Source organism: Tiliqua scincoides, chromosome 2 (assembly GCF_035046505.1).
Source record: "Tiliqua scincoides isolate rTilSci1 chromosome 2, rTilSci1.hap2, whole genome shotgun sequence".
NCBI classification, from domain to species: Eukaryota; Metazoa; Chordata; class Lepidosauria; order Squamata; family Scincidae; genus Tiliqua; species Tiliqua scincoides.
In genome coordinates, this window is record NC_089822.1 from 178,138,794 (window position 1) to 178,165,652 (window position 26,859).

Below are 26,859 nucleotides of genomic sequence, written 5' to 3' on the forward strand. Positions count from 1 at the left end.
CCCTTCTGTGTTCCCTCAACATAAGTGCTAGTACACGGCCTAGTCATCTCTTGCTTTTGACTGCTGCAGTTTTCTTTGGTCTTCTATTGTCTCATTTCAGCCACCTCACCTCCATTCTGCTGCCAAAATCATTTACTTTTCTCGTTGCTCTTATCGTATCATAACCCCCCCTTAAATCTCTGCACTGGCTTCTTGTCCGCTCCTGGATCTAGCACCAGTTCCTTCTTGCTTTCAAAATCCTTCATGTAGTCACTCCTTATTTTGCCGCTCTCATATCTGGCTATATTCCTTCTTGTGACCTTCACTGTTACCCAAAATTCTCCTGCTCCTTCAGGCAACCTGCCACTTCTCCCTAGCTTCCCAGAACTCCCTCTCTGATCACCCACTGGATGCCTCCTGTCTTACTTCCTTCAAAATCCTCTTCAGAACTCTCCTTTCCCATGAAGCATCTGGCACTCCACTCTAGTCCCTCTGCCTTGCTGCAACTAAGTCTAGGTTCATGTACATGAAATGATTTGCATATTCTTTCCCATCTGTGTTAGCAGCATCACTGTCCTTCCTCATCTCCCTTTTGTCTGTGAACTCCTAAGGGCAGGGGCCTTTCTTCTCTACTATTGTTAAGTGTCATCCACACTAGTGGTGCTATATAAATAATATCCAACAGGACTCTGTCCAAGGTAACTATGTGTAGCAGTGTTCTTCATCCTGTGGTTCATGACCCCAAGGGGGTTGTAAAACCTCATTTGGGGGGTCATGGCAACCTTTCAAAGCCCACCTCTAACAGGAACAAAAATGACTCAAGCTTCACTCTCACTTTTTTTATACAATTATTCCAACAGCAACATGGATGGGGGGTGGATGGATCGGGTCCTGGAAGGGGGGGAGGATCAGCGGTCGGTCCCCAGTCTTATACTTTATTTATTGTGGTCATGGCGCAGAAAAGATTGGCTTTATCCACTTCACCTTCCTTTAGACATAACGGCTAAAGGAATCATTCATGTATAAATACAGAATATCTCTGAATACTAGTTACTGCTGGCTAATGGGAAGGCTGTGAACTTCATGTCCTATTTAGGAATACCAGAGGTGCCTGTTCCATTGCTCTTGAAAAGGAAATGCTGGCTAGATAGAACATGAACATGACCTAAAAGGTAGCTCTTACATTTTTTGCTGAACTACTGCTTCAAAAATTCTGTTTTTTGGTTGTTTTTTAAGATGGGACTTAATTGCATCAAGGGACTGCATTGGTTTCAGATGAGAGATCAGCACTGTAAAATATAGTTGAGCGAACAGGCTTGGAGTCTTCTAATGTGCTCAATAGACTTCAGTGAAGTTGCAGGAGCAATTGGTGTGCATGATGTAAAGCTCTTGCTTACTGCCTCTTTCATTTCAAGCAAGCTTGCCAGAATTGCTGCTTGATGTTTGAGTGGACAATGACCCTCATCCTCTTTAAGGGTGGATCTCATGAGTATGGTATTTTAGCCCACCATGTTCTACAAACTGCCTACACTTTTTCCTTTCCCCAGTTGAATTTGACCATGTAGTCACAGCTGATGAGTCTTTTCATCCAAAGACCTGTGGGATCTGGATGCTCTCTTGCCATCTGCCCAGGCAAAAACATAAGATGGGCTTGAGCCATGCTCTCCTTGCATGCATCCAAAACCACATACATGTCCAGCGACAGGCTTGTCTTTAGCGTGGAAGACTGCTTATGGGGCTCAGCTGCAGTCTAACCTGTGCTTACTAGCCTGTGTTACTATTTCAGTGAGTGTCTTGCATACTTGAGGGGGCGTTCTACTGTGTGCATTGGCTTTAAATGTGTAGATAGGTAAGAGAGAGGTTATCTAGAAGTCTTCAAGGAAAATCTGCTTCTAGGCAAGGCAAAGATAACAGAGGAAGTGGAAACTGACAGGTAGTAGTATTGTATGCTTTCCAAACTAGCAGAAATGCAAAGAATGTGAGGGCAACATTGCATGTTTCTTTTGTCCTGCTCAAGACCCAAAGACTCTGTGTTCTGTCTGCTCCAGTTTAAGTCACTTTATCTTCTCAAGCACTTGTTTATCTGTGTGTCCTCAGGGTTTTAAGCAAGCAGTTGCAACCCCTCCACCCCACACACACAGACAGGGCTTTTTTTGCAAAGGGCTTTTAGAAGACTGCCATAAGTGCTGTAAAAGACATAGCGGCCACTTGAGAATTTCCTGTATGTTTAATGTTTCAAAAACAAAGGGTGTGGGGTGCCGTCTTACAGGTGTATCCTTAGATGTGGTTGAAAAGCGTGAACTAAGGAGTCGTATTAGAAAACAACATAATACTAGCAACACTTTTCTTATAGGTGCTGAAATGCCCACATTGTGGTAAATACTTCACTGATTGTATACAACAACATTTGAGTTACGTTTCCGGTTAAGGACTGCAATAAAATGACTGGTTGATGGGTATGCTGATAAATGATAACACTTGGTATTTTATTGTGAGTCCTCCAGTGCTATTGAGTTGGTATCCTGTTGTTTTCTTGGCAAGAGGTTATTTTGAGCTGAATGTTGACATATGCCAGAACTTGCTGTAGAAAGTTGAATGCGAGGCATTGCACAGGAAACATTTGTTGCAACTCCAACTTTGTTATAGCTCAATAGGAAAGCTGAACTTCATGGCACGTGACAATATTGAACTCCTACAAAAAGGGCCGACACAAAGCAATGTCAGAATCTCCTTTTTCTTTTTAAGGCTGATACTGCTCTTTGCAAAAGTTTGTGGTTAGATGTGCCAAGAGGATATTCTCACCTATTAGTATTCAGAGTGTGGTGTCAACCTTTCTAATTCCAGAATAATGGTTATTTATCAATGAAAAAACAATCTCTCTAAACTTGTTGATGTGATTAATAAGGAATGCCACTGGCTCAATTCACGTTGTACAGGGTGGCTGCATGTATGCATGCATACATCACTGATTTGGGCTCATCATAAGGGCATTTCCCCAGTAGCTTGAGTCCATATGAATGTAGTCCTCCACAAGATCCTTTGATTATTAGGAAAACCTGAATGTGGGACATTCCTTTACATCTCCTTCCACACTCAAAGTGTATCCCACATGATGAAGGTATTCCAAAGCTACCAAGAAAGCTGGACATAGCTAACACAGCAGATGCCTCACGAGGAAACTGCTTGAATTGGCTTATAAGGCGGCTATACTATACCTCCTAAACTAGAAACCAATAGAACTGATGCCATTTTTTGATTCAGCACCTTGAATATACCCAAGAATAGGTCTAAAATTTATGACACCAAAATATGCGTAGACCTGTGTAATCCAAGAAATTCTGACTACAGTAGTGTGAATGTTTTTATATTTTATCATGGTGGTATATTTGTATATTTTTGTTAGCCACCTTAGGTGCCCACAGCATGGGGGGAAGGCATGATTTAAATGCATTGCATTAATAATGTATTTCACCACAGAGAGAGCCTGACCGCATGTAGAACAGAATGTTGTGGTTTGGGAATTCCGTTGCCACCTCAGGCTTGGGTTTGGGAGACAGTCTGCTTCCAGAAGTGACCGCTATTTCTATGCTTGTAGTATGCAAGGGATGTGGGTGGAGTGATGTAAATAGCTCACTTTGAGATCTGCTGGTATATTCCTGTACTTGCTTCTGCAGTTGGGAGATAGTATTTTAGGTAAGAAGGTACATTGTGCTGAGTCAGACTTTTGGTCCAGCTAGTTCAAGCTTGTCTGCACAGACAGGGCCCTTTCCTAGCCCTACCCGGAGATTCCAGAGATCAAACCTCTGCAGTGCAAAACACATGCTGTACCCCTGAGCCATAGTGCCTCCCCTGTGGTCAAGCCAAATCCTTAAAGGAGAAACCTGATTGGTTGTGGCATCGAATGGCAGGCGTATTCTTTAGCGCATCGTGCATTTGGCCTGTCATTTGGAATTTTTTATCTACAAACATTGGGTGTGCTCCAAAGTGAACAAAGTCCAGAGAGGTTTGATTTTTTTATTATTTCAAGATAATTTAACCAAACTTAAAGCAGATAAGAAGCAGGGAGCATTGGGAGTGTTTTTATAGTGCTTCCGAGCTGTTCTGTCCACGTCAGCTCTGAAATATGACGGCTATCTCATGCTGTTGGCAAGTGCAAGCATCTGGAACAGCCCTTAGTTTAAACTGCAATCAAACTTGTAAACAAATGCATAAATGGATTGTGTGCCTTCAGGCATCTTCAGATGGGCCTCCAGGTATGACAAGCATGGGCTAGCTTTGATTTTGTGTTTTGTGCAGGAGCATAACAAACTTGCTCCTTAACAAACTCCATAACAAACTGATTCTTCCTTTGTGCTGATGCTTCCTTTGTGCTGAAGTGAAGGCTTTGTTTTCTCATATATAGTCTGGTAGGTCTTGAGGGATCTGTTTATGCAGAACTCCACTAGGCTGTGGAGATCCAACACAAGGAAGTGACCCATCATCATCCTACTCTGATCCCTTAGCTATTGTGTCACCATCAGGCAACAGTAAGGGCCAATGACTCCAGGCAGCTCCATCCACCATCTGTGGTAAGAGGGGTGGGGTTGAGAGGGATGAGAGGATTTAAGCCTGGGGTCTGGCCTGGGGCCATCTAAGAAAGAGCCCATTCTCCCAGGCTGTGACTGGGCCATTGGGCAGGGGTACAGAAAGATAGCATACCCCTTGACAGCAGAAATGCCCATGAGTCTGTGGACTTGGTTCCCAGGGGGGTGGACTTCCATAGTCCCCTCTGGAGCTCAAGGATGAGAGATACAAGACCCCAGGGTCAATTCCCTGTCTGGATCAAAGATGCTGTTTCATCTGAAGGTCTATGGGAAGGAAGCCCATGAAGGGTACAACAGTAGTGAAGGCAAAGGGGGAACTCTGAATGATCATTCAGTGATTTTCCCCAGTGGTTGTAAAACAAACCATCAGTAAAGCTGCCTAGACCAATGCCTGGCTGCAGTAAGTCTGTCCTTATTATGTTCGGGCTTCTGGGGCGAAAACCACCTTGTCCTTGCACTCCTGTGACATAGACATACCTCCATGAGTCAGAGTCTGGGAGGTGCCCTCCGCTACTTCTGATTTGGAAATGCCAGCTAGAAGTGTAGCGGCAAAGAGGATTAGCTGTGAAGCCCTTTGTACAAATCCCATCTCTGCCATGAATTCACAAGATGGCCTAAGGCAAGTCTCTTTTCTCCCAGGTCTGAAACTTCAGACGTGTGCCTGGGTTATGGGGGATCATACTGACCTACCTTACTGGACTGTTGTAATGACTGTTTCAAGGATGCATGTGAAGCGCTTTAAACACAGTAGATGGCATAAAAATGAAGCAGCAGTTGCATAGTTGCACATTAACCATGCAACCAGCAGTTGGGAAGCAGATTAAGTTGCACTATCTTGTCTTGATTCTGGAATGAGATGCCTTGCATTGTTTGTATATATCAACAAACTGGATCTCCTTGTACATAGTAATAGCTCATGAGTTAACAAACACCTTACTACAGCAGCCTTTTGAACTTTTGTCTTTCATTTTTAAGATCATGATCGAGTTTTGCCCTGGTGGAGCAGTGGATGCTGTAATGCTGGGTAAGTGCCCTGAAGCATATTAATAGTACGTACAATCTCTTTTGAGGTCTGTTAGCAGATACCTGAGCAATGACTTCTGCCCATTGAAGGCTGTATCTTGCATGCAGACCACCCCTACAGAAAGTAGGCCCGTTTGCTCTGCAGACTTGTGTTAGAAGTATGGATGTATATGATAGGATGGAGGTGATCGTGGGTATACAAGAGGGTTGATTAGATCTGTCATTTAGACATTTTTTCACAGCTCCCCCCCCCACACACACACAAAATAGGAAGCGAACATGCTGCACTTCATTTCTAAGACCAGGATTACTCCATGTTGTGATATGGGAGGGAAGGAATTACAGTAGCTATTGCTCTTGTAGAACAAGCCCATACAAAGACTGTCTTGTAGTGGTGGAATGTGGCTTGAATTTGCTGCGACTGAGGTTTCAAGGTGGCCATGGCCAGGGGTTGCATGGAGAGGAGAAAGGGGGTTTTCAGTTTCTCAGGATTTCAGTCTCCTGTTTGATCAGGCAGAACATCTCCTGTTTCGCAGATACCCTCCAGGATAGAAAATTTGATTTAGAGGAAGATTGGTGGTGGTGGTGAGGGGTGGGAGTAGGGATCAAATTATGTTTCAAAGTCCTAAATGTTTGGCCCCTCTCCTCAAGGCAGCAGGTGGTGAAGGTGCGCCTTGTGCAAGAAGGCATTGCACAGAAACCGCCGCTCCAAACTCCCATTCTGTGTGGCTTCCAAGAAAGAGACATTTTTAAAGGCATTGCAAAAGATTGATTCCCATTGTGGTGAATGAATTTCAACTGTGTGCTTTTTGTATTGATGATGAATATCCTTTAGTAGTACTAACTGTGCAGACAGCTGGTACATGAGGAAATGAAAACCATGATGATTCTGAAGTGTTGGTATTTTCCAGAAAACATTTTGAATAAGTAATAAGAGTCAAGGAATAGCAGTCTTCCCTTTTCCCAGGAGTCTGCCTATGGGTTGTTTAAAAAAAAGAGAGAGAGAGAGAGATCACAACTTCCCTAATGGTCATAGGCAAAAGAGAAACCAGATACAGTACTGAAATGGGAGCCATCCTTTGGCAAACTTCTTTTGGCACAGAATGAATGGATGTCCTACTTACCAGGTCCCTTTTTGGATTGGCTTTTCCTGTCACATTTACTACACCAAAATGTTTGACCTGCTTTTACTGTCCTATTTCTTCTTTACAAATCAAAACCTTGGAAGACACGTTCAGTACAAGAAAGCATGGGTGAGGCAGATAAGATCACCCTCTTTTTTTTTTCCCTGTGGTTGGAAAGGTTTCAGTGATAGTGCCTCAGAAAAAAACAAACAGGTCTTCCATATTTTACAAAGGGTAGATTTACTCGTATTCTTCAGTATCATTCCAAAGATCAAAGTATCAATTCTCTGAAACTCCTGTTTTACTCACAGCTGTCTAGTGCAATGGTTCTCCTTAGAAGTTTGGGAAACACGTCTTTGCAGGGGTGGGGAGAAGGCAGTGATGTGATCCTCAGGATAGTGCCGCTGCCGGGGACAGAGGAGGATTTTTTTTAAACTTCTGCCTATCCTGGCCTCTGTGGGGTGCAGGGAGACCCGCAGAACAGTTTTTAAAAGACATTTGGAAACTACTTCTGGTTTCACAATAGAAAACAGAAGTGGTTTCTGATTGTTTTTTAAAAACTTTTCTAAGGCTTGTGGAGCCCTTGCAGAGCAATCTGTGGGGCTCCTCGCACCCCCTCGAGGCCGTCACAAGCAGAGGTAAGTTTTAAAAAAAAAAAAAACCCTCTGTTTCCGACAGTGGCACAATTCTGAGGATCGTGTCACTGCCTTCTCCCCCTCCACACCCCTTAAGGGGCCAGAATCATGCTTCCAGGCTGGTGGGTCACAACCCACCAGTTTGGGAATCATCTAGTGACAATATGGTGGGTCTTCAAATTTTGATCTATCAGATTGGTAGAAAACTATGAAATTTAAAATGTTGATGATTTTCAATATAACTCTTCTTTCAGTGTTCTATTCAAAGCTACTTAGCATTTTAAGGTGAACCATTCTGGGCTACTTTCTTTGTTGGTAATGCTCAGCTAAAGTCTATGCCAAATCTCCATTTATATCAGCATAGATGGAATTTGTTCATTTTGTTACAAACTGGAACAAATATCACCTTTTTATCTCTGTAACAGAAAATAGTCCAGTGCCAGGTTTCCAGATGGATGTACAAGCAAGTGCAAAAAATGCACTTTCTTTTTAACAGTGTGTGGTAGCTTTTGTCTGTTATGTCCTATGCTTTAGAGCAGGGGTCTCCAAACTTTTTGGCCAGAGGGCCGCATCAAATATCTGGCATGGTGTGGAGGGCTGGATAAAAATTTAAATATAAAATTTAAATAAATAAATTAGAGATGGAACTTAGACGAGTGAATAAATGAATGAATGGGCTCATTCATTCAACCTCGCTGGACCTCAGAACACCCTCCAGACACAATCAGAGCAGAGTTCTGGTTATGTTCAGTGGGCCAGAGGCTTTCAGGGGACAAGAGGTTGACCACGGGCCGGAAAGAGACTTGCTATGGGCTGCATCTGGCCCCCAGGCCAGGGTTTGGAGACCCCTGGTTTAGAAAGAACCTACATTTAATATACTACTTAAATTGCATCAATATTGAGATTTTGGGCCACTTTGATCATAGAGTTGGATCGCAGCTTGACTGAACCCCAGATCCAAGTCACCTGCCGCCAAATGCTAGAGGCCCTGAACTACCTCCACAGTAAGAAGATTATCCATCGAGACTTAAAGGCGGGCAACGTATTGCTGACGCAAGATGGTGACATCAAGCTTGGTGAGAAAAACTAGTTTGGTTTCACATAATAAGAAATGAGAAGGTGTGTGCAAAAGAGAACCACATCCTGTACGTGACAGGGCAAGAACGGGCTGTCATGGATGCAGCATATTCATAGCAGATTGTTGGACTCTGTTGTGACCACATGACCAGTAAGTTTGAGTGTGAGGAGAATTCTTCATGGCTGGTTGCTCTGTCATGACCAGATCTGTATCTCATCTCTCAACCCATTTCCTCCAAGCAGCTTAGAGCTGCATTCTAGTGTACTCTTTGCAAGGTGGCTACAAAGCCATGAGGTTCAGTGAGGGGAGAGCTGTTGATTTGCTGAAAGGAACCCAGGGAACATTGTGGCTGAGCAGGGATTTAAACCTGTTCTCAAATGGATTTTAATTTTTTTTTAATGCTATGAGTCATGAAAAAAATGACTTTTCTTTTTCCTCAACTATTACACTTTTTACTTAGCGCTCCAGTTCATAGGTTTCTAGAAATATTCCTTTGGGATTATATACAGGTATGCCCTGGTATCCGCAGCTATTCCATTCCGGAACCCCCTCCCACAGTTATGTGAAAACGTGGATACTGGGGGTGCCCCCCGCCGTCTGGAGACGAGGGGAGCTATTTTCCTCTTGCTACTGGAGGGTCTTCTGAGCCCTGTAGAGGCCCCATGTCTCCTCCAGTGGCCTCTGCGGCCCTCAGAATGACTGTTTGAATGAACAAAAGTGACTTCCGGTTTTTCGTCAAAACCAGAAGTCGCTTTCTTCACTGGAACAGTCATTGTGAGGCCCACAGAGGCTGCAGGTGGATGTGCACTGCCTCTACGGGGCTCAGAAGACCCTCTGGAGGTGAGGGGAGCACAGCTTCCCTTGTCTCTTAAGGGTGTGCAGGGAGGGCGTATGGGCTTCCGCATCCATGGATACTTGAACCTGCAGATATGGAATCTGCAGGTATTGGACCCCCTGTATTTTTGTACAGAATGGCTTTCAAAGACCATAGTTTATAGAAGAAGTTTGTGCTGGTTAACTCGCAGAAGGGAATTTCAGGTTCTGTAGCCGACTGAATATTATTTATTATCTTTTTTGTTGGTGCTAGTTTTGTTGAAAATGTACCTTTTCACATTGTCCAATATTGCCATATACAGTAAAGGTTGTGATATCTGATATCTCCAGGATCAAGGGGTTCAAAGGGGATCAAAGGGTTGCCAAATATAATTTTCTGGATATTAGAATGGATCTGTTGCTATGAGTTTCACTTGGGATGCTGTCAGTTTCACTGCAAGTTTCATAGTGGTCAGTAGCATTGGCTGCAAACCTGAAGTTGGGACTGGTGAGCTTGCTGAGGGCCCAATCCTATCCAACTTTCCAGCATTGGTGCAGCTGCAATGCAGCCCCGAGGGAAGGGAACACATGTCCCCATACCTTGAGGGGGTCTCTGTGACTGCCTCCCCACCACAAAATTCAGCACACGCCCCATTGGCACAGCTGCAGCAGGACTGCAGAATTGGATAGGTTTGGTCCCTCAGTCAGTTAATAGAGCTTTCTGGATCATTGCTAGATGCATTATGGTAGCCTTCAGACTTCTTCTGTCTTACCCTCACTCAGCATAGCTGAACTTAAACTCACTTCAGTTTCACCCCTTCTGATTGTGGCACCAGACAGAATTAAAGTTCTCCAGGGGGTTGCTTGTTTAGGGTACCCCACAGCACCACATTAAGAATACACTTTCCCGTTGTTGACATGCTGTAATTCCTTATTATACAAATTTAATTCGTTCCATGAAAACTGCTTGTAAGGAAAAAGCACATGTAGCAAAAATGTTTTCCCCCATAGGATCCTGTATTATAATTTCCAAGTGGTTCCAGAGTCCAAATATTCATCTCCAGAATCCAAAAATTGACCCAAATAGTGCCCACCATGATCCCTAATTATGAAACAATTCCATTCCTAATCAACTATTTTTGTGATTATGGTAAAGCACCTTACAGTCCAATCCTGTACCAGCCTTTTGCTGCCAGAACTAGCATTCCAGCAGTATTAGGTCTGTACTGCTGTCATAAAAGGCTACATGCCGCTTAGCGGATCTGGGCCTCCAGCAGCACAAGTGGCTATGGTGGCACATCAGTAGATTCTCCATGTACCCTTGAACTGGTAAGTCAGTGTGGATGGCAGGAGGGAGGCGGGGAGGGTGGAACAGAGAGGAGACTGGAGCAGAACAGGGTGGACCAAGGTAAGGAAGGTGCTGTATCAATGCCAGTGGTACCACCGATATCCTGTTCCCTTTCCCAGTCTTGATGCACCTTCCTGGGTTCACTTAGACTTGAGCCAGATAAATTGTTGGCACAAGTCTAAATAGACCTGTTTGGGCTCTGGAGGCTTACCCCTGTGTAAGGGAACAAATGTTGGGGGCACAATTCTCCAGAAGTGTGGTTTGTGAGATGATGAAGTCATGAAATAACTTGCCATGTTGGCCTGCCTTATAATGTTTGAAGCATGAGATGGCATTTGTTTCAATTAATGGACTGTCTCTGTTACTTAGAGCAGTAAGCAGTAAGTAATGTGTAACTCACACATTTAGCCCCAGGACCCACTTTTAAGAATGAGAATCTGTCAGGACCTACCTGAAGTGATGTCATGACCAGAAGTGACATCATCAAGCAGGAAAATTTTTAACAGTCCTAGGACACAATCCTATCCTGCTCTGGAACAGGCAAGCCAGGAGGCTCGTGCTGTATCCAGCGCAAGATGGGGGCCAGAAACTGCTCAACCAGAGGCAAGGGGAAACTTATCCCCTTACCCCTTGGAAAGGCACCCTTTCCCCTATGGGTCTCCTCAGATTTGCGCTACCTCTTGAAGCCACTCCATTCTCCCTGGGAATGGGGGTTGGGATCTGGCATAACTGCCGGATCCCAGCCCCACCTCCTGCTCCCCACCCGCCCAGGAATGCCTCCCTCCCGCCTCCTCCCTGCCCCCTCCCTGCCTACCTCAGAGTCTTGCATCAGTCCAGCTGGGCTGACGCAAGCCTTGCTGAAGAAGCTGGCTCGGAGGCTTGTGTAGGCCTCGGCAGGCCAGCGCTTCTCTGAGCGCCGGCCCGGCTTCCTCCCGAGGAGGTGCAAACGTGCCTTACAGCATGTTTGCGACCCTCCTGGGCCGGCACAAGGGACTTGCACCGGCCCAAGTCAATGGCTTGGGTACCCATACTTACCCAGGAGTAAGTCCTATTTACTATCATTGTTAAAACATAGTAGCTTGTTAAAATAACAGAACTGTAACGTTTCTCCAAATGCAGTCACATACCATGGTAGTATGAAGCCTAATATATTAAAAATAAAATATTGAAATGAATGGGGACCCACCTGAAATTGGCTCGCGACCCACCTAGTCAGTGTTTGAGAAACACTGGCTTAGAGCATGACTTTGGCCATTTCCTAAAGGAAGATGCATGAAAAAAATTGCCATATACAAGAAGTCTTCATGATGTTTCTGAACATCGTTGGTTCAAACATTGTTCTTCTGGTTCTTTTTGCTTGTTATGTCTTGAAGTGGTGGTGGGAAAGAAAGTAGTTGGAGTTGTCCGGGACTCCTTTAAAGTGCAAGCACCTTTTAATGTGGTTCAACTCTTTTCAGCGGACTTTGGAGTATCTGCCAAAAACATAAAGACTTTGCAAAGACGGGATTCCTTCATTGGCACACCATACTGGTGAGTGAACGACATCTGCCGAGATGATCTTGTTTCTCACCCTGTTGGTCAGAATTTTCAGTTGCAGGACACTTGGTTAGATGTATTGTAGTTTGACAGTAGTTTTTTTTTTTCTCTTAGCATTTGGATGTAAACAATCTACAAGCAAGTGTGGGTACATGTATATGTGCACAGCATGTGATTTGTTGCTTTAATGTCATCCCAGTGCTGTGCAGTGATTCTCTGGCATCTATTTAAATAAAATCTAAACGTGTACATGACAGTTTGCAGACTGAGAACAATGCACATTTTTAATAATTGCTTTTGAAGTGACTTCAGCCTCAAGCTTCCGAGAGTCTCGTGGACTTTATTACATCCACACTCTTTCCTCAATATCTTCTCTCCCTTCTGCTCCCAAGGATGACTGTCTTCAAAATGTTCTGTCTGTTACATTCTCCATCCCCACTGCCTCTTTTTAGATAGTGAAGCATTTGAAAATCCTGTAGCTGGGCTATTTATGAAATCTGGACAATTCTCTCTTTTTTACTCCCTACCATTTAGTGGAATGTCCTTTTGAAGCAGCTCCAAGTGTATGAAAGCAACAATGCACTCCAGGAATTTAATCTCTAGATCAGCATTGTAGCTGAGGGGATATGATCAGTGAGCATTAATTTGCTGTCTAAAGCAGCATCCAGGCCAGAGGACATCGGCCTTCTTTTTGTTTTTTTCTGTTTCTGCAGCCAATTGAGACTGGAAAAATGGAAAGAGAAGGAAATCTGACATCTGGTACCATCTATAGCTTAACTATTTTCACCTCCCCATTGACTTTATCGGGGGAGAGAGAGTGTGTGTGTGCGCATCTGTAACTCTCCAGTTAAAATCAGTGGACCTAAAAATTGCTTGTCTGTCTGGATTGTTTTATTAAGCAGTGGTGGTGTAAAAGGTTTTTCAGCTAAGTGCAGATTCATATTTCTATAGCCTGTAAGTGATTCTCAACAAATGAGCAATTGACTAGAGATTAGTTGGGAGGAAAGGTCTCCTCTTCTTCAAAACTGCTGATTGGTAGTTGTAGGTTTCCAGCAGAGTTCATTGTTGTTTGCTTTCTTTAGGATGGCTCCTGAAGTGGTGATGTGTGAGACCATGAAAGATACTCCCTATGACTACAAGGCTGACATCTGGTCCTTGGGCATCACACTGATAGAAATGGCGCAGATAGAACCTCCTCATCATGAGCTCAATCCCATGAGGGTGTTGCTAAAAATAGCCAAATCTGATCCTCCAACTCTTAGCTACCCCTCAAAGTGGTAAGAAGACACGTGTGTGGACAAGTGCAAGCAATCTGAATCTTGTTGCCCCAAATAGGCATTGGCAAATGTGTTATACATATACTTTCCATAGCTGTCCAAACAGATCTGTAATGAAATAGAATACAGCTCATAGAAATTGAGAAGATGTGCAATGTTGGCACTGCAGGGAGAGAGTTCTACAGGAGAAATGTGGGAAGGGGTCTTGCCTCATACAGGTATAAGCTCATGTTTTTCTCCAAATACTGAGGAATTGACCCAATGAAGATTATGATGACTGCTAAACTCTTAATTTGATGTATACAGGTCTCCGCTCATCCATCAAGCTCCCTGGGTAGCCTTGGGCAAGTTACTTAGCCTAGTCTGAAGGTTATTGTGTGATGATGTGAGAGATCACCATGTTCATTGAGCTGTACTCTTTGAAGATGAGTGGGATACAGCACAAATACTTAGACTAAGCACTGTGCAAGACACACAGGTACCATGGCTCCTGCTGAGTAGCTTTCACCTGACCACGGTTTCCACTCTGGAAGAAGCAGAACATTTTGCACTTTCCAGGGTGTTTGATTGAATTTGGGTTCTGTAGGCAGCACCGATGATTCTACTTGTGTCTATTTGTGTTCTGTTTCTGTAATGATTCTTAATTATTCAATCCCCTCTTTCTGCTTGGTGGAATCGAAATAAGAAAAGCATTAGAGCCCTTTGGTAGTAGAAGGGTAAACTGTATAGCCCATATGACTATCCTTTTAGACTCCCCTGCCCCCCATCAGCAAGGCACAATTATTTCCCATTTTCTACTGTGCATCACCATTTCTTATTTTTAAGGCAATTCTTTTGTTGCAGGGTTGTCAAGTGCAGTACTTTCTACCTGGTGCTGGCTTCACTTATGCTGTAGCTGACTCTGTGGCATACCTTAGGGGGAGCAAGGGGAACAAATGCCCCAGGCACCAGGCTTGGAGGGGTGGTGCCATGCCACTATCCACCCACCCCCCGCGTCACTCAGTCAGCCAAGATCTGAGGGCTGCCCCCTGAGGGCTTTTCCCTCCATTCAGTTCAGTTCTGAGGGCTGGGGAGACCGTTTATGGGGGAAGCCTTCCCAGTCCTCAGAATACCTTCTGGGGCATAAAATGTCACTTCCAGTTTCACGGAAGAAACAGGAAGTGATGTTTTTTGGTCCTCCGAGGGTTTTACAAAGCCTCCGAAAGGGAGGCAGAACGTGGGACTGAAGGGGAGGGTGGCAGCTTGCAGTTGTGGCCCCAGGTGGCGCCGGGGCTAGGATCACCACTGCTGTGGCTGCCCAAGCACCACAGGTATTTCATTGTCCCTCAATGCTACTGTAATAAGATAAATCTTCTGCACACATCCAGCCTGTATGTCTTTTTATTTTCTCCCAGTTATTGAGAATATATTCTGTATAGTCTCTTACTGTATGAATGCTGCATGGGAATATGTGTCTTAGCTAGATTCCCCCCACGCCTTCTATTTTTTTAAACTTAAGATGTAGAGTATGCAGAAGCAAGGCAGCTCCTCTTTTCCTCCCTCCCCAAATCAATTTCTCATGAACAAGACTTTTGTGCTTTTATTAGTTACTTATTGTATTTCTGTACCTCCTTTCTCATAGGGAGATTTACATAGGCAGGCTGAACATAAACCCCATTTTTCAATGCAGTTTTTACAAGTATCATTCCATGAGAAACTCTTGGAACCTCCATTTCTCCAGATGCTTTCCTTCGTAGTGCAATCGCCATCCTGGCTGCTGACTTCTTGCACTTTTGCAAGCTCTCACAGGCAGAGCTTTTGTCCCTGAAAACTCACTGTGCTGCAGTATTGGTGGGCAAATATGCTTGTGACATGGTTTTTGTGGCTGTAGAAATTGCCAGCGTGTGCTTTGGGTTGCCCTTACATGGAAGTCAGCTTTGAAAAAGAGGTGCAGGGTGGTGTTAATAATCATTTGCTGACAGAAGGCTTTGAATTAGCACAGGCTCAAGCTTCCAATTGTCCTCATGTGAGCTTGCTAGCTTTTGGGCTTTGGCAGGAATTGGGAGTAGAGAGACAGCATGTAACTTGCTTCTAACAGCTGCTGCTACTCCTGGGCTTAAAGGAGCTGCTAAATCTGTAATTAGCTAGACAGTATTTTTATATCCTCAGAATGTTGTGTGTATTATGTCTTGGGCTACTTTGTCCCAAAAGTGCTTCCTTTTAACTGACAGTGCCCTATGAAAACAATGCGAACATACTTGGTGGAGACTCTGGGCTGTACATTATAGTTTTCCTACCCCCTGAAGTTCTTGGTGATGACTTCGTGATTTCTGTTAAAGGTCCTCAGAATTCAAAGACTTCTTGAAGACTGCACTCGATAAGAACCCTGAGACGCGGCCAAGTGCAGCACAGCTGCTGGAGGTAAGTGCAATTTTGCAGCAGCGAAATCCCCCTCCCCATAGACGTGATGTTCAACAAGGACATTGGGACAGTCACGTGGAAGCCACTTACAGGACTGTAGCCCAACAATTTAAATTTGCTTTAGCGTTGTCAGCTTATAGGAAAGTTGGACATGTCTCCCACAGTTTTGGTTCCTAACTGGACTAGAGTTATCAGGTATAACAGGAGTTCTCTAAAATGAACAGAAATTCACCATAAGTACCAGTGTTAGGGCCCACTCCTATCTAACATTGCAGCACCAAAGCAGTCCTGAGGTAAGGAAACAATGATTGCCTTACCTTAAGGAGGCCTCCATGACTGCCCTCCACCAACACAGAATAAACAGCATGCCCCACTGGCATGGCTGCATCAACACTGGAAAATTGGGTTGACTGGAGCCTTATTTACTGCTAAGCAGCACCAAGATGGTGTAATTGTCTCCTGCCCTTGCATCTTAAAAGCTTTCTTGGTGTACATGGTGTTTGTATGTTTCTAAAAGCTACTGTTTTGTTGTGCTAGTTGTATACCAAGAGCCTTCTGGCCCTTGATGAGTATCTTATCAATGAAAAGTGATCTAGCTGGTGATGGAAAGAAGCAGGCATGCAATCAAGAGTGTTGACACTATTCTCTGACAAGATATATATAGTATTGCCAACTGTGAAGACTCTTCAGTCTCTTTAAAGGACGGTCCTATGTGTGCCTACTCAGAAGTCAGTCCCGTTGTGTTCATTGTTGCCTACTCCCAAGAAAGTGTTTATTGCAGTGGTTTCCAAACTGTGGGTTGAGACCCACCAATGGGTCATATTTTTGGTGGGTCGCAAAACTAGCAAGCTGATACCTGACAAGGAAAATGTATTGAGCCCTATGGAAACCAAAATGGAGCAGCATGTGTGTGTTTACTTGTGAGTAGTCAAGTGTGCCTTGCTCCATTTCAAAGGGCAGGCTGAGCAGAAAGCAATACCACCAGAATGGTCTCAATACAAGTAACATGGAGCTCAACAAATGCTCCAGAAGGCTGTTTTCACCCGCCCGCCATAGTAAAAATGATACAGACAGACTTGAGCGGCTGGTAAAGTGAAATTTTTTTTAGTCTTGTGAAACTAGGTGGGTCCCAATACAGTGTCGTTTTAAAAAAGTGGATTCCAGTGCTAAAATGTTTTGGAACCACTGGTTTCTAGGATTGCAGCCTTATTGGACTGGTTCACATTTGCTTGGTGGGATGATCCCTCTCTTGAAATGGAGCAGAAGTCCACCTCCTTCCCCCCCCCCCCGCACTATTAGATTTTTATTTGAAAAATGCAACAATAGGGTTAGTGTTAGGGCTGGGATAAGAGGTTTAGCATATGTAACATGGGGTTTGTTGCCTGGTTATAGTTTGTTTCCCAGCTATAGTGGGATGAAAATAACTGGGATGCCAAAAAAAGAAGAAGACATAAATGCCCTGGGGCACTGATGACCAGGATGCATTTGACCAGGACAGGATCATCCAGGATGCAAATACCCTAGTACAGTGGTTTCCAATTGTTCTTGTCTGGTTACTCTCTTGACCAGTCCACTGGCTCTCCTGACTGATGTCTGCAGCTCACAGGCGAGTCACGGTTCACAGTCTGGGAACCACTGCCCTAGTACCATGTGAACTAGCCCTTCAGTAATGTACCGCTTCATTTCTATGTGGAGCCTGTATGCCAACTTTTCTTACTTTGTTCATATCCAAGCTTGCTCTGTGTACAATTGATGACCCTCTGAGAGACTTGAGGCCATGGTGTAGGCTTCCTCATGAGGAAGCTGCTTGAACCATTCACTAATGAGGCTATACTATATCTCCAAAAGTAGATGTGATAGGGCAAAACAGATGTCATTTTTGGAATCTGCACCCCAAATTCATATCAAGCCACCGTAAAGTTTGGGAAAAACTTTTCTGACCCTCAATTTTGTAGGCTTGTGTTATGGGAATGGTGTACTTATGCAAGCGAAGTAACAGCCACTTGGGAGCTTATGGATCTCAGTCGTAACAGCTTCCTTGGTTAAGAACAGGGATATCTAACTGGCCCATGAAACAATTTTGTCATCCTTGCCCAGTAACCTTACTAAATTTTAATCAAGTTGTGGTCAAAACCTTTCCTATTGTTTAACTTGTAAGGAAAGAAAAAGCCTGGTTCTCAAGGTTATAAGTGATGGGTATTTGACTGTTCCTTTTCTTCAGTTTGGTGTTTTTGCATGTAATTCACCAGCTATACCCAAGCACATGTGTTCCACAATGGTAAAAAATAAAGTATGGAAAACCTTGTTGAGATCATAGGGTTTAGTGAAATAGAACTCTGAACCCTATACCAATCTGAAGAATATTTCTCTCCCACTCCGCCCCCCAAGACTGACCAACTGTGGTCTAGAACCAACCTTTCACACCTGTATTACAGAGTTTACTACACTCATAATCACTGCCTCACAGGTTGCATTGCTCATGAGAGAAGTTGTGTGCTCACGGGGTGGGGGAGCAGCAGAAGTTGTCACCTGAGGCATCCTCAAGTCTGTTTTGACCCATCATGACTCTGATTCACAAGATTCTAACTTGGTACATACATTCTTGGATTTTTAGCACCCCTTTGTCAACAAAGTCACGAGTAACAGAGCTATGCGTGAGCTTGTGGCTGAAGCGAAGGCTGAAGTGATGGAGGAAATTGAAGACAATAGAGAGGAAGGTGAGGAGGATGACTCATCAGAATCCACATCTGTAAGTTTCATTCTGTTTTCCTTGATGTGTTAAGACATTTTGTTTTTTAAAAGAAAAAAGGTGAATGTATGCACATGAATGCCAAGAACACTTTATAACACACTCAAAGCTGAGTACACTTACAAAAATAAGCCTGTTGCCCTCTTTGTCTTGGGCAACCACAGGCAGAGAGGGAACTACTTTGAGTTTATGCAGTTGGACAGGAAAAATGTCTCCTTGAGGGAGGAAGGCTGCTCTTCACTCAGCAGCCAAAAGCACCGAGAAACAATGCGGGAGGCAAAAAGCCAGCCTTCCTTTCCCTCCTGTAATTGAGTCTTCTATGTAACTGCTGTTGCCAGATTGCTTTTATTTAATGCATGCAGGAACCTCGTATATGCATATATGTGCGTGGTGCTGGGTGCCTGCCAGGAGAGTATAGCCCGGGCCAGTAACATGATGCTACCTCCAGCACAGATGACAAGGGGCCTCAGCTCTACTGGCCCAGGGGAAGTTCACACTTTGATCATTCTGTGCAATCAGCCCTCCCGCTTCCAAACAGGCTGCTCAGATGGAGCGTTGCCCGCTCCAAAATTCCAGTGAAGCAGCTGCATGTTGCTGGTGCCACATGTTTGATCCTGTGACAAAAGCCACCTCCTAGGAGCCTTTTGACTTGAGAAGAACAAATTGTAAACAAAACAAAAGAAGCATCTCCATCTCTAGCACTCCTCACCAACGTCTTGGCTAAATTCAATCCAGAAGACGTGTTAAGGAGCCAGTAGACTCTTGAGCCTCAGACAGATGCAAAGACAAAGTCAGCATCAATCAAAAACCTTAAGTTAATAATGATAGGTCTTTTCATTAGCTCACCCCACAAAATAGCGGATAGGAATTTCTTGTCACCTATGGCTAGTGCCAGACTTACCCTACCCCGCTCCTGGAGCAAAGGTCTTAGATGCCAGCGTGAAGCCACTCCCCCCACCTTTCTAGCATGACAAAGCCTTGCGCGACCTTCAGACTGACTGGGAAAGCGTTCTTAAACTGCACTTCCGGAAACTGCAGTTTCCAACCAGGTTGGGAGCCTCAGTGAGGCTTCTCACGTGGTCCTAGAGGTGTGTGGACTTAGCACCTGGAGCACTGCGCTGTTTGCCCAGCACTAGGTTCGTTGCTGCCTATGGCTCTAGACCAGGGGTGTCCAAAGTTTTTGGCAGGAGGGCCACATCGTCTCTCTGACACTGTGTAGGGGGCCGGAAGGGGGGGATTAATTTACATTTTAATTTGAATAAATTTACATAAGTTTACATAAATGAATATATTAAAGATGAACTTATAAGAATGAATGAAGGTCTTGCAATAGCTCAAGGCCTATAAAAGGCCTTGCACAAAGCGAGGCTGGCCTTTCCTTTGCTGCTGCTGCTGCATCACAGACGTGAAACAACAAGCAGTGGAGGGAGCCCTCATCCCACAGCTCACATGAGAGGTGAAACAGTCGCCCTCATGCTGAGACCAGTTGCATTGGGCCAGTGTGGGCTCCAACAAATCTCCAGAGGGCCAGAGGCTCATTGGAGACTGGGGGCTCCCTGAGGGCCGCATTGAGAGGCCTCAAGGGCCAGGGTTTGGGCACCCCTGCTCTAGACCCTCATTGTCTTTGCTCTTCAATCTTTTGTTGCAAGTCTGTCATGCATTTGACCTGTTAGTGCTGCAAGAAGCCAACCCCATTGCAGCTACAATCCACCACATCAATATGGCACCCAGGCTCGGTAAATCCCACTTTCCAGCCTTTCTTCCCCCCCCCCTTTTTTTCTCCTAGAGTGCAACCAAAAGCACTGTGTCAAGTTTGGTCTGGAGAGCAGACATTGAGGGCAACATTGCTGAGTGATACTTCTCTCTGGGAAAACAGCTCTAGCTCTCTTGCACTGCTTCTTTCCCTCAAGCAAATCCAGACCACAGCCTATTTTTAAGGCTAGTTTCAAGCCAGCTTTCCACCTTTATACCCTGTCTTTAGTCGGGGGACAACTTGGCCTTGTTCTCCTTCTCCCATGGCTCCTGCAATCCATCACGCTAAATTCAGCAGATACAGAACAATAACCTTGATATCTGGTGCAGCCTTGCCAAAGATCTACAGGCTCCCTGCTTTCTTTAATTGTTTGTCTCATGTGCAGGTAAATTGTCGGCAGGCTTACTGATTTTCCTTCTGTGTGTGAGGGTGGTATGTGAGTGAGTGAATTCTGGTTTTAACAACCTATTTGGCCTTTGCTTCTCCCTTCCTGCTCACACCATTACACCCCGCCCCTTTTCTCTTCCAAGATTTCGTTTCTCATTCTTTTCCTGCTTTATGGCAGCAGTTTACACTTGGGACCTAGCTGTGAATGTCAGTTAGAAATTGCATTGTTTTATTTTGATTCCTCTTCCCTATAGCTGTAAAACTAACTCTAGTAAAGTTTATTTTTGTTGTGCCTTTCGCCTTTGCCTGCTCTTCCTTTCCCTCCAAACCACTGAACTGTGTCATTGCCCACTGCATAATTTTCCCCAAGTGCACATTTAACACATGTATAAAAGCACACCCAGGACCAATACCGTACATGGTTGTTAGCATGTAAGAAGGTAGAGGTTCAAATCCCAGCTCAGTCACAAAGTTTCCTGGGAGACCTTGGTCTAGTCAATGTGTCTCAACCTGACCTACCCTACCAGGCTTCATGAGGTCAAAAGGAGAGAAGGAACTGTATATTCCTCCTGAGCTCCTTGGAGGGAGCATTAAATTGAAATAAAATAAATTTCTAAAATGACCCCCAAGGAAAATTGAGGCTTTAACTAGTCTTGTTAGCCAGGAGATATGTTCTGGGGACAAATGGAACCAAAAACAGAAGTCTCATGCTGGACTCTCTGGCTGGTGTCAGGTTAGGGTGCAACCCTAGTTAGTAGTATTGAGTCAAAGGGCAAGATTAAATCTGTAGCTGATAGTGCCAGAGTTACAATCTAGATGCCTGTTCTTAGGACTAGGCAAGGACTTGGAGGGTCTCTTCAGATTAGTGAATGTTCCTTACCCAACATGAAAATTGGTCTGAAGAAAAGAATGAAAATTGTTTGCAAATCGTCGCATCAGTCTGTACTGATTTGTTTCAATGCTTATCCGTACCTGGAGGTACTTTCCACGTAGGAATGTTTTGAAAAAGGCTTCAGAGGTAAGGGTTTAAACCAAGATCTTAAAAGTGAGTTGGAATCCTTTCTGAAATTGTATTTAATGACAGTTTAGCAAGCTTTTGTGGAATAAATGAGCTATTTACTTTTATGGATCCTTTGGGAAAGATTTTCTGTAATGTTATGTTCTTATATCAAATTTACATTTATTATCAACTAGCTAAAAGATGCCCCAGCGTATGTTTATCTTATTTTTGAACAAAAGTGAGAGAAGAAAAAATCTCAAAACTATGGTTTCAGGTTGAGTGATGTTGAAGCTTTATTTCATATGGGCAGAGCAAGGGATGGGGATGGTCGGCTTTTCAGAACAAGCTTTGTCCAGTCTGAAAAAACATCCCCAGGACAGAAGGAAGGAAGTCTCTTTCCAACCCCAACTCTGAAGTTGCATTGTAATCATGATGCAACTTCCGGTTCTCCCCAGAAGAGAAGACGATGGCTTCACAATATACCCACTACTCCCTTCCTCCTCCTCCAGAGCCTCAGAGGAGGACGAAGACAGTGGCGGGCATGCCAAATTGGAAGAAAATGGTAGCAGTGGCGATTGGATCGGAAGCGCGAATCTAATTGGAAGCACGTGGTGGCGGCAGCTTCACAGAGTGCCTGCTGCCCCTTCCTTCTCCTCTGGGGGCTCAGAGCCTCCAGAGGGGAAGGAAGGGGAGGGGCAGGCTCATTGCAAAGCCACCACTGCTACATGTTTCTTCCTGACTAGGAAGAAACTCCTTGGCCCGGCTCCAAGCAACCACTTCTTCACGCTTCTTTGCACGCTCCTTCTAGCACCCCCTCCTGGTAGAAGAAGAAAAGCAAAAAAGGGCTGCTTGGAGCTGGACCGAGTGGCTTCCTCAGAAAACAGAAAAAGGCTGCTGGCGAGTCCACTCTGGACACCCTCACGTGATGTTCCAGGGTGGAACCTGGAGCAGCCTGCCCCCACCTGCCTCCCACTAACTACACTACTGATTTGGGGAAAGGGAGTGGCATTGTTACCAAAATTTTGCTCCTCTCCCAAAAGCAGCTTTTCAGAAGTGTGAAAAGGAAATTTGGAGGGGGCAGGGGGCTCTCCATTAGTCAAGTCGTGGACAGACTTTTGCCCCAATGTAGTGTGATCTGGAAGGGCAGCAGGACCCATGTTATCGCCTTTGTTCTCCTTTTTGCTAGGGCAGTATGGTAACAGAGTAGATGGTTAGACAGCAAAGTGGTCTTAAGACATCAGCCAGTACCATTTGCTGCAGTTCAGAACACTGTAGTGTAGAAAAGTCTTCACATAACCACCCAAGGCTACTTTCCTACTTGTATGTAAGGGGAGGCTCACCAAGCGGAGCTGTAGTCTGCTTGTAGAGAATGAGGCAAGCGCTTTTATAAGATGGTTTTTGTTCTCATTTTGCTCCAATATAGTCCCCAGTTATTCTAAATGGTACTGAAGCTGTTCCGACTCAAACCAGTAACTCTAGTGACTGTGAACACAGCTATGTGTGAATTCCTCAGTTTTTACATACACTCGCATCAAATTCCTAGTTTTCTGGATTGTGAATAAATGTTTGCTTAGTGGTAACATGGGGGGAAAAGCAATAAGTTTCTGCCTGAGACTTCCAGTGATTGGGTGCTAGTGCTTCAGTATCAGTTCTTTGCCCTCCCCCCTCAATGTGACTTCATAGAACGATGAACATTTGCAGTTTTTAGACAATGCAGAATTCTACTTTTCTGGGTTTGGGTTTGGGCTGGGTTTGATTGCAGAATTCTTAACTTTTTAGCGCAGAGTTTGCACACACACAGAGTTCGATCCCAGCACAAGCTGGGATCTCAGGTAGCCAACTCAAGGTTGACTCAGCCTTCCAACCTTCCGAGGTTGGTAAAATGAGTACGTAGCTTGCTGGGGGAAAGGTAACATGACTGGGGAAGGCAATGGCAAACCACCCACTTATAGTCTGCCATGAAAGCATCGCAGAAGAGGTGACACCCCAAAGGTCAGTAATGACTTAGTGCTTGCACAGGGGACCTTTCTACACACAACCCTGACAATGAAATGCATTGACAATGAGATGCAATAGTAGCGGTTCCTCTGCTAGCTGGGCAAAGAGACATTTTTTTCAAGTGGTGCTTCTCTTATATTTAGGGAGTCATCTAGTTGTTTGATTTGTAAAGCATTTTGTGGACTTTTGTTGAAAAGTGATATACTGTATAAATATTCTTAATAACAATGGTGGGTTGAGGGGAGGTATCTAAACATCTACAAAGCTTAAAGCAGGGATGTGAGTGGGATACCATCTGGGAAGTAAAGAGTGAGCCAAAGGCAACATAGCAGAGGCTGGAAGAGCTGCCTGAAGTGACAGTTGAGTTTACCATGCTCTTCAAAACAAGCTAGAACGTGACCTAGCAGGGGTTTTTTGCCAGGGAGCTGTCACGATTCTGTTGACCTAAAGCAGGGCTCTCAACTCCAACAGCAGAACATGTTCTTCCTTTTTCTTTCTTTAAAAGGACTGACTATAACTGTACACTGCTTTTCTAGCTTTGTACAAAGTAGGGCTTGCTAGGCCAGCTGCCATGTCTCATGAGGTGATCAGGTATAAACACGAAGGAAAAAGATCTGGATGTATACCAGAGATAAGTTGGCTTTCTTAACTCTGAGTCCTGTAGCAGTCACACTAAGCTGCTTCTCCCCCCGGAACTGTAGAAGAAAAAAATCACCATACTATGCTTAAAAACCTGGCAAGGGAATCCATTGGGAAAGGAATACCCCCATGACAAATGATCAACCCGGTCCTAAGTTGTAATGGTCTCATTACAGTAAAAATACTCAGCTGTGGAGGGGAATGTGGCCCTGTTTAATTTTGAATAGATCCCATCTTCATGGGTATTTTTAGTTGTCTGATTCTTACTTTTTTAAAAAACAAGGTCAAATTTCATGAACTTCTACAATTCATTACCTTCCTCTTTTCTTTCTTCCTTTTTTGACTCAGCCTCATGGTATTCACAAGAGGGATTCCTCTGTTGTCAGCCAGCTAAGCTTAGAAGGAGACAAGCCTTCAGAAAACCCCTTGTCACCTTTGGCCAATGGACCCAAGTTGCCTTTGGAGCAAGTCAACGAGACCATAAATGGGCAGAGCAACAAGCTTTCAGATGAAGGATATGGTGATGAAAAACCAATGGAAATCACCAGCAGCTCAGATTTGTCAGGGACAGAGCACCACAGAGATCGATCCAACACCAAAGAGAAGTCGACCACTGACACCCAGTTGCCACTCCCTGAAGAAAATGGAGGACCAGCAGAAAACAGGGACCTCGGCCACCAGACCAGAGACACTGAATCGGCAAGCAAAGATGATTCAAATGTGGAATGCCGACCAGACAGCAGCCTCCTTGAAACACCTACTGAAGAAAAACTTCTGAATGGGAGTTCAAATTCTTTCTCTCAATCTGAGAATGACAATTTGAAGAGAGACTCTGATTCTGGTAGTACTTCTGCTTCAGAGAGCATGGACCTCAGCATCTCCTTGTCTGCCGACCTGTCCCTGAACAGAGGCAGCGGGTCCCTCTCTCTAAAGGTAAGGTCTGAATAACAAACTTCTATAGGTAGTAAGACCAGAGTTTCTTAAAGCAGATTAGTAGTAGCCTGGAGCTGATCTCCATACCGAGTGATGAGTTTGAGCTGGTGCTGACTGTGCGGCAAATTTCATTTTAAGCTGTTGGAGTGCCAACAGGCATATGGTGACTAGTAGCTCAGTACATTTTTCTAACACTGTATTTCTAACACTGTATTTCTAACACATTTTTCTAACATTGTATGTTGAGTCCCTGCTCAACGTACATGCCCTGTGATATTACTTGAGGCCCCATGATATTACTTGAACTTATGTTGGACATTTTAAGCAGGTGACTCACAGAGCTGTTTGTTGTCTACATGTTTAAGGACAAGACAGACATAAAGGAAATTTGCAGTGCGTTCGTATTGATTGCCTTTGCAACTAAACTGACAAATAAGCCTAATGAATCAGTGACATGAATACTGCTGAAAGCCTATCAGTCTTGTCCCTGATTGCCACTTTACAGAACTGCTGACCGCTGAGTGCCTGTTCAGATGAGTGCTTGCACTCTTCACCATTTGCAGCAGGAGGGGGCAGCAGTGAAGGCTGAATAGGGGCAAGACTGTCTTCATTCATTTGCTGTGTGCAGAACCATCATTGTGAAGGTGGAATAATAGTGCAGCTGAAGAACACGTTCTGGTACTTCCTGTGAAGCAGTGGGGCAGAGAGCTCAGGCTTCAAGCAATCCCACCTCACCCTTTGACCTGCAGTAAACTGGGGTGGTGTTAACACTGCCACCATCCAAAACTAGGGGAGATCCAGACAGAATGTGGGCACCTTGGTGGGGGGAAACCTCCCTCCCAAAGTGTCAGAGATCCCCAGAATCCCAATGATCCCCTTTTAAAAGTCTGATGGAGCTGTAAGGCAGGTGGTTTCAGAAGATGGAACAACCAGCTGCTTTTTGCATGAACTGAGACTGGGCAGGTGAAACAGTGAATTAAAAGTAGTTTATTAAAGGAATAAAACACATACAAAAGAGGGGATGAAAATACAAAGGTGAAGAAAACACAAGGCCCATTTCGGGATCCCAGCAAGAGCAACAGGATAACCAGGTAAAAGTGTTGGGCAAAAGCTGGTGAGGAGATTAAAAGGCAACCTGAAAACAACTTGTAAATCAACGCATCTTTATGGAAGCTTTCCTAATCGTAGGTACTCAAGGGGATAGACTCCCATTGCACACATCAGGTGGGCCAGGCAATGCTTTTCTATGCATCTGTTACTCCAGATGAGAGAACAAAGCAAATTACAGTGGAGTTTATCTTCCTTTGCTTTTAATAACTTCTGGCTGTTACCTAGATTTACCTGTTGGATTGCTTACTTGGGATCACCTCCAGAACCCTTTCTTTTTTTTCCTCATCCCTGTTTCTTTTGATGAATATGTAGGATGCAAAAACACAAAAGATGACCCTGAAACGAACCAGGAGATTTGTAGTGGATGGAGTGGAAGTGAGCGTCACCACCTCAAAAATCATCAGTGAGGATGAAAAGAAAGATGAAGAGATGAGATTTCTCAGGCAAGCTACCAAACTGTTATGTTGGGGGAGGGGGGAATTGGGTCTATCTGG

At 44.4% G+C, this 26,859-nt stretch overlaps 1 protein-coding gene across 1 annotated transcript in view; it reads left to right on the top strand.

The window, feature by feature from the left end:
• STK10 (serine/threonine kinase 10) overlaps nt 1-26,859 on the top strand; it is an 80,685-nt gene that overhangs the window by 40,150 nt on the left and 13,676 nt on the right. Inside the window, exons 3-10 of the mRNA XM_066615837.1 lie at nt 5,538-5,586; nt 8,271-8,420; nt 12,041-12,113; nt 13,202-13,396; nt 15,715-15,796; nt 18,411-18,545; nt 24,671-25,255; nt 26,678-26,808. Coding sequence (XP_066471934.1) covers nt 5,538-5,586; nt 8,271-8,420; nt 12,041-12,113; nt 13,202-13,396; nt 15,715-15,796; nt 18,411-18,545; nt 24,671-25,255; nt 26,678-26,808 — 1,400 coding nt within the window. The remainder of the gene's footprint in view (nt 1-5,537; nt 5,587-8,270; nt 8,421-12,040; nt 12,114-13,201; nt 13,397-15,714; nt 15,797-18,410; nt 18,546-24,670; nt 25,256-26,677; nt 26,809-26,859) is intronic.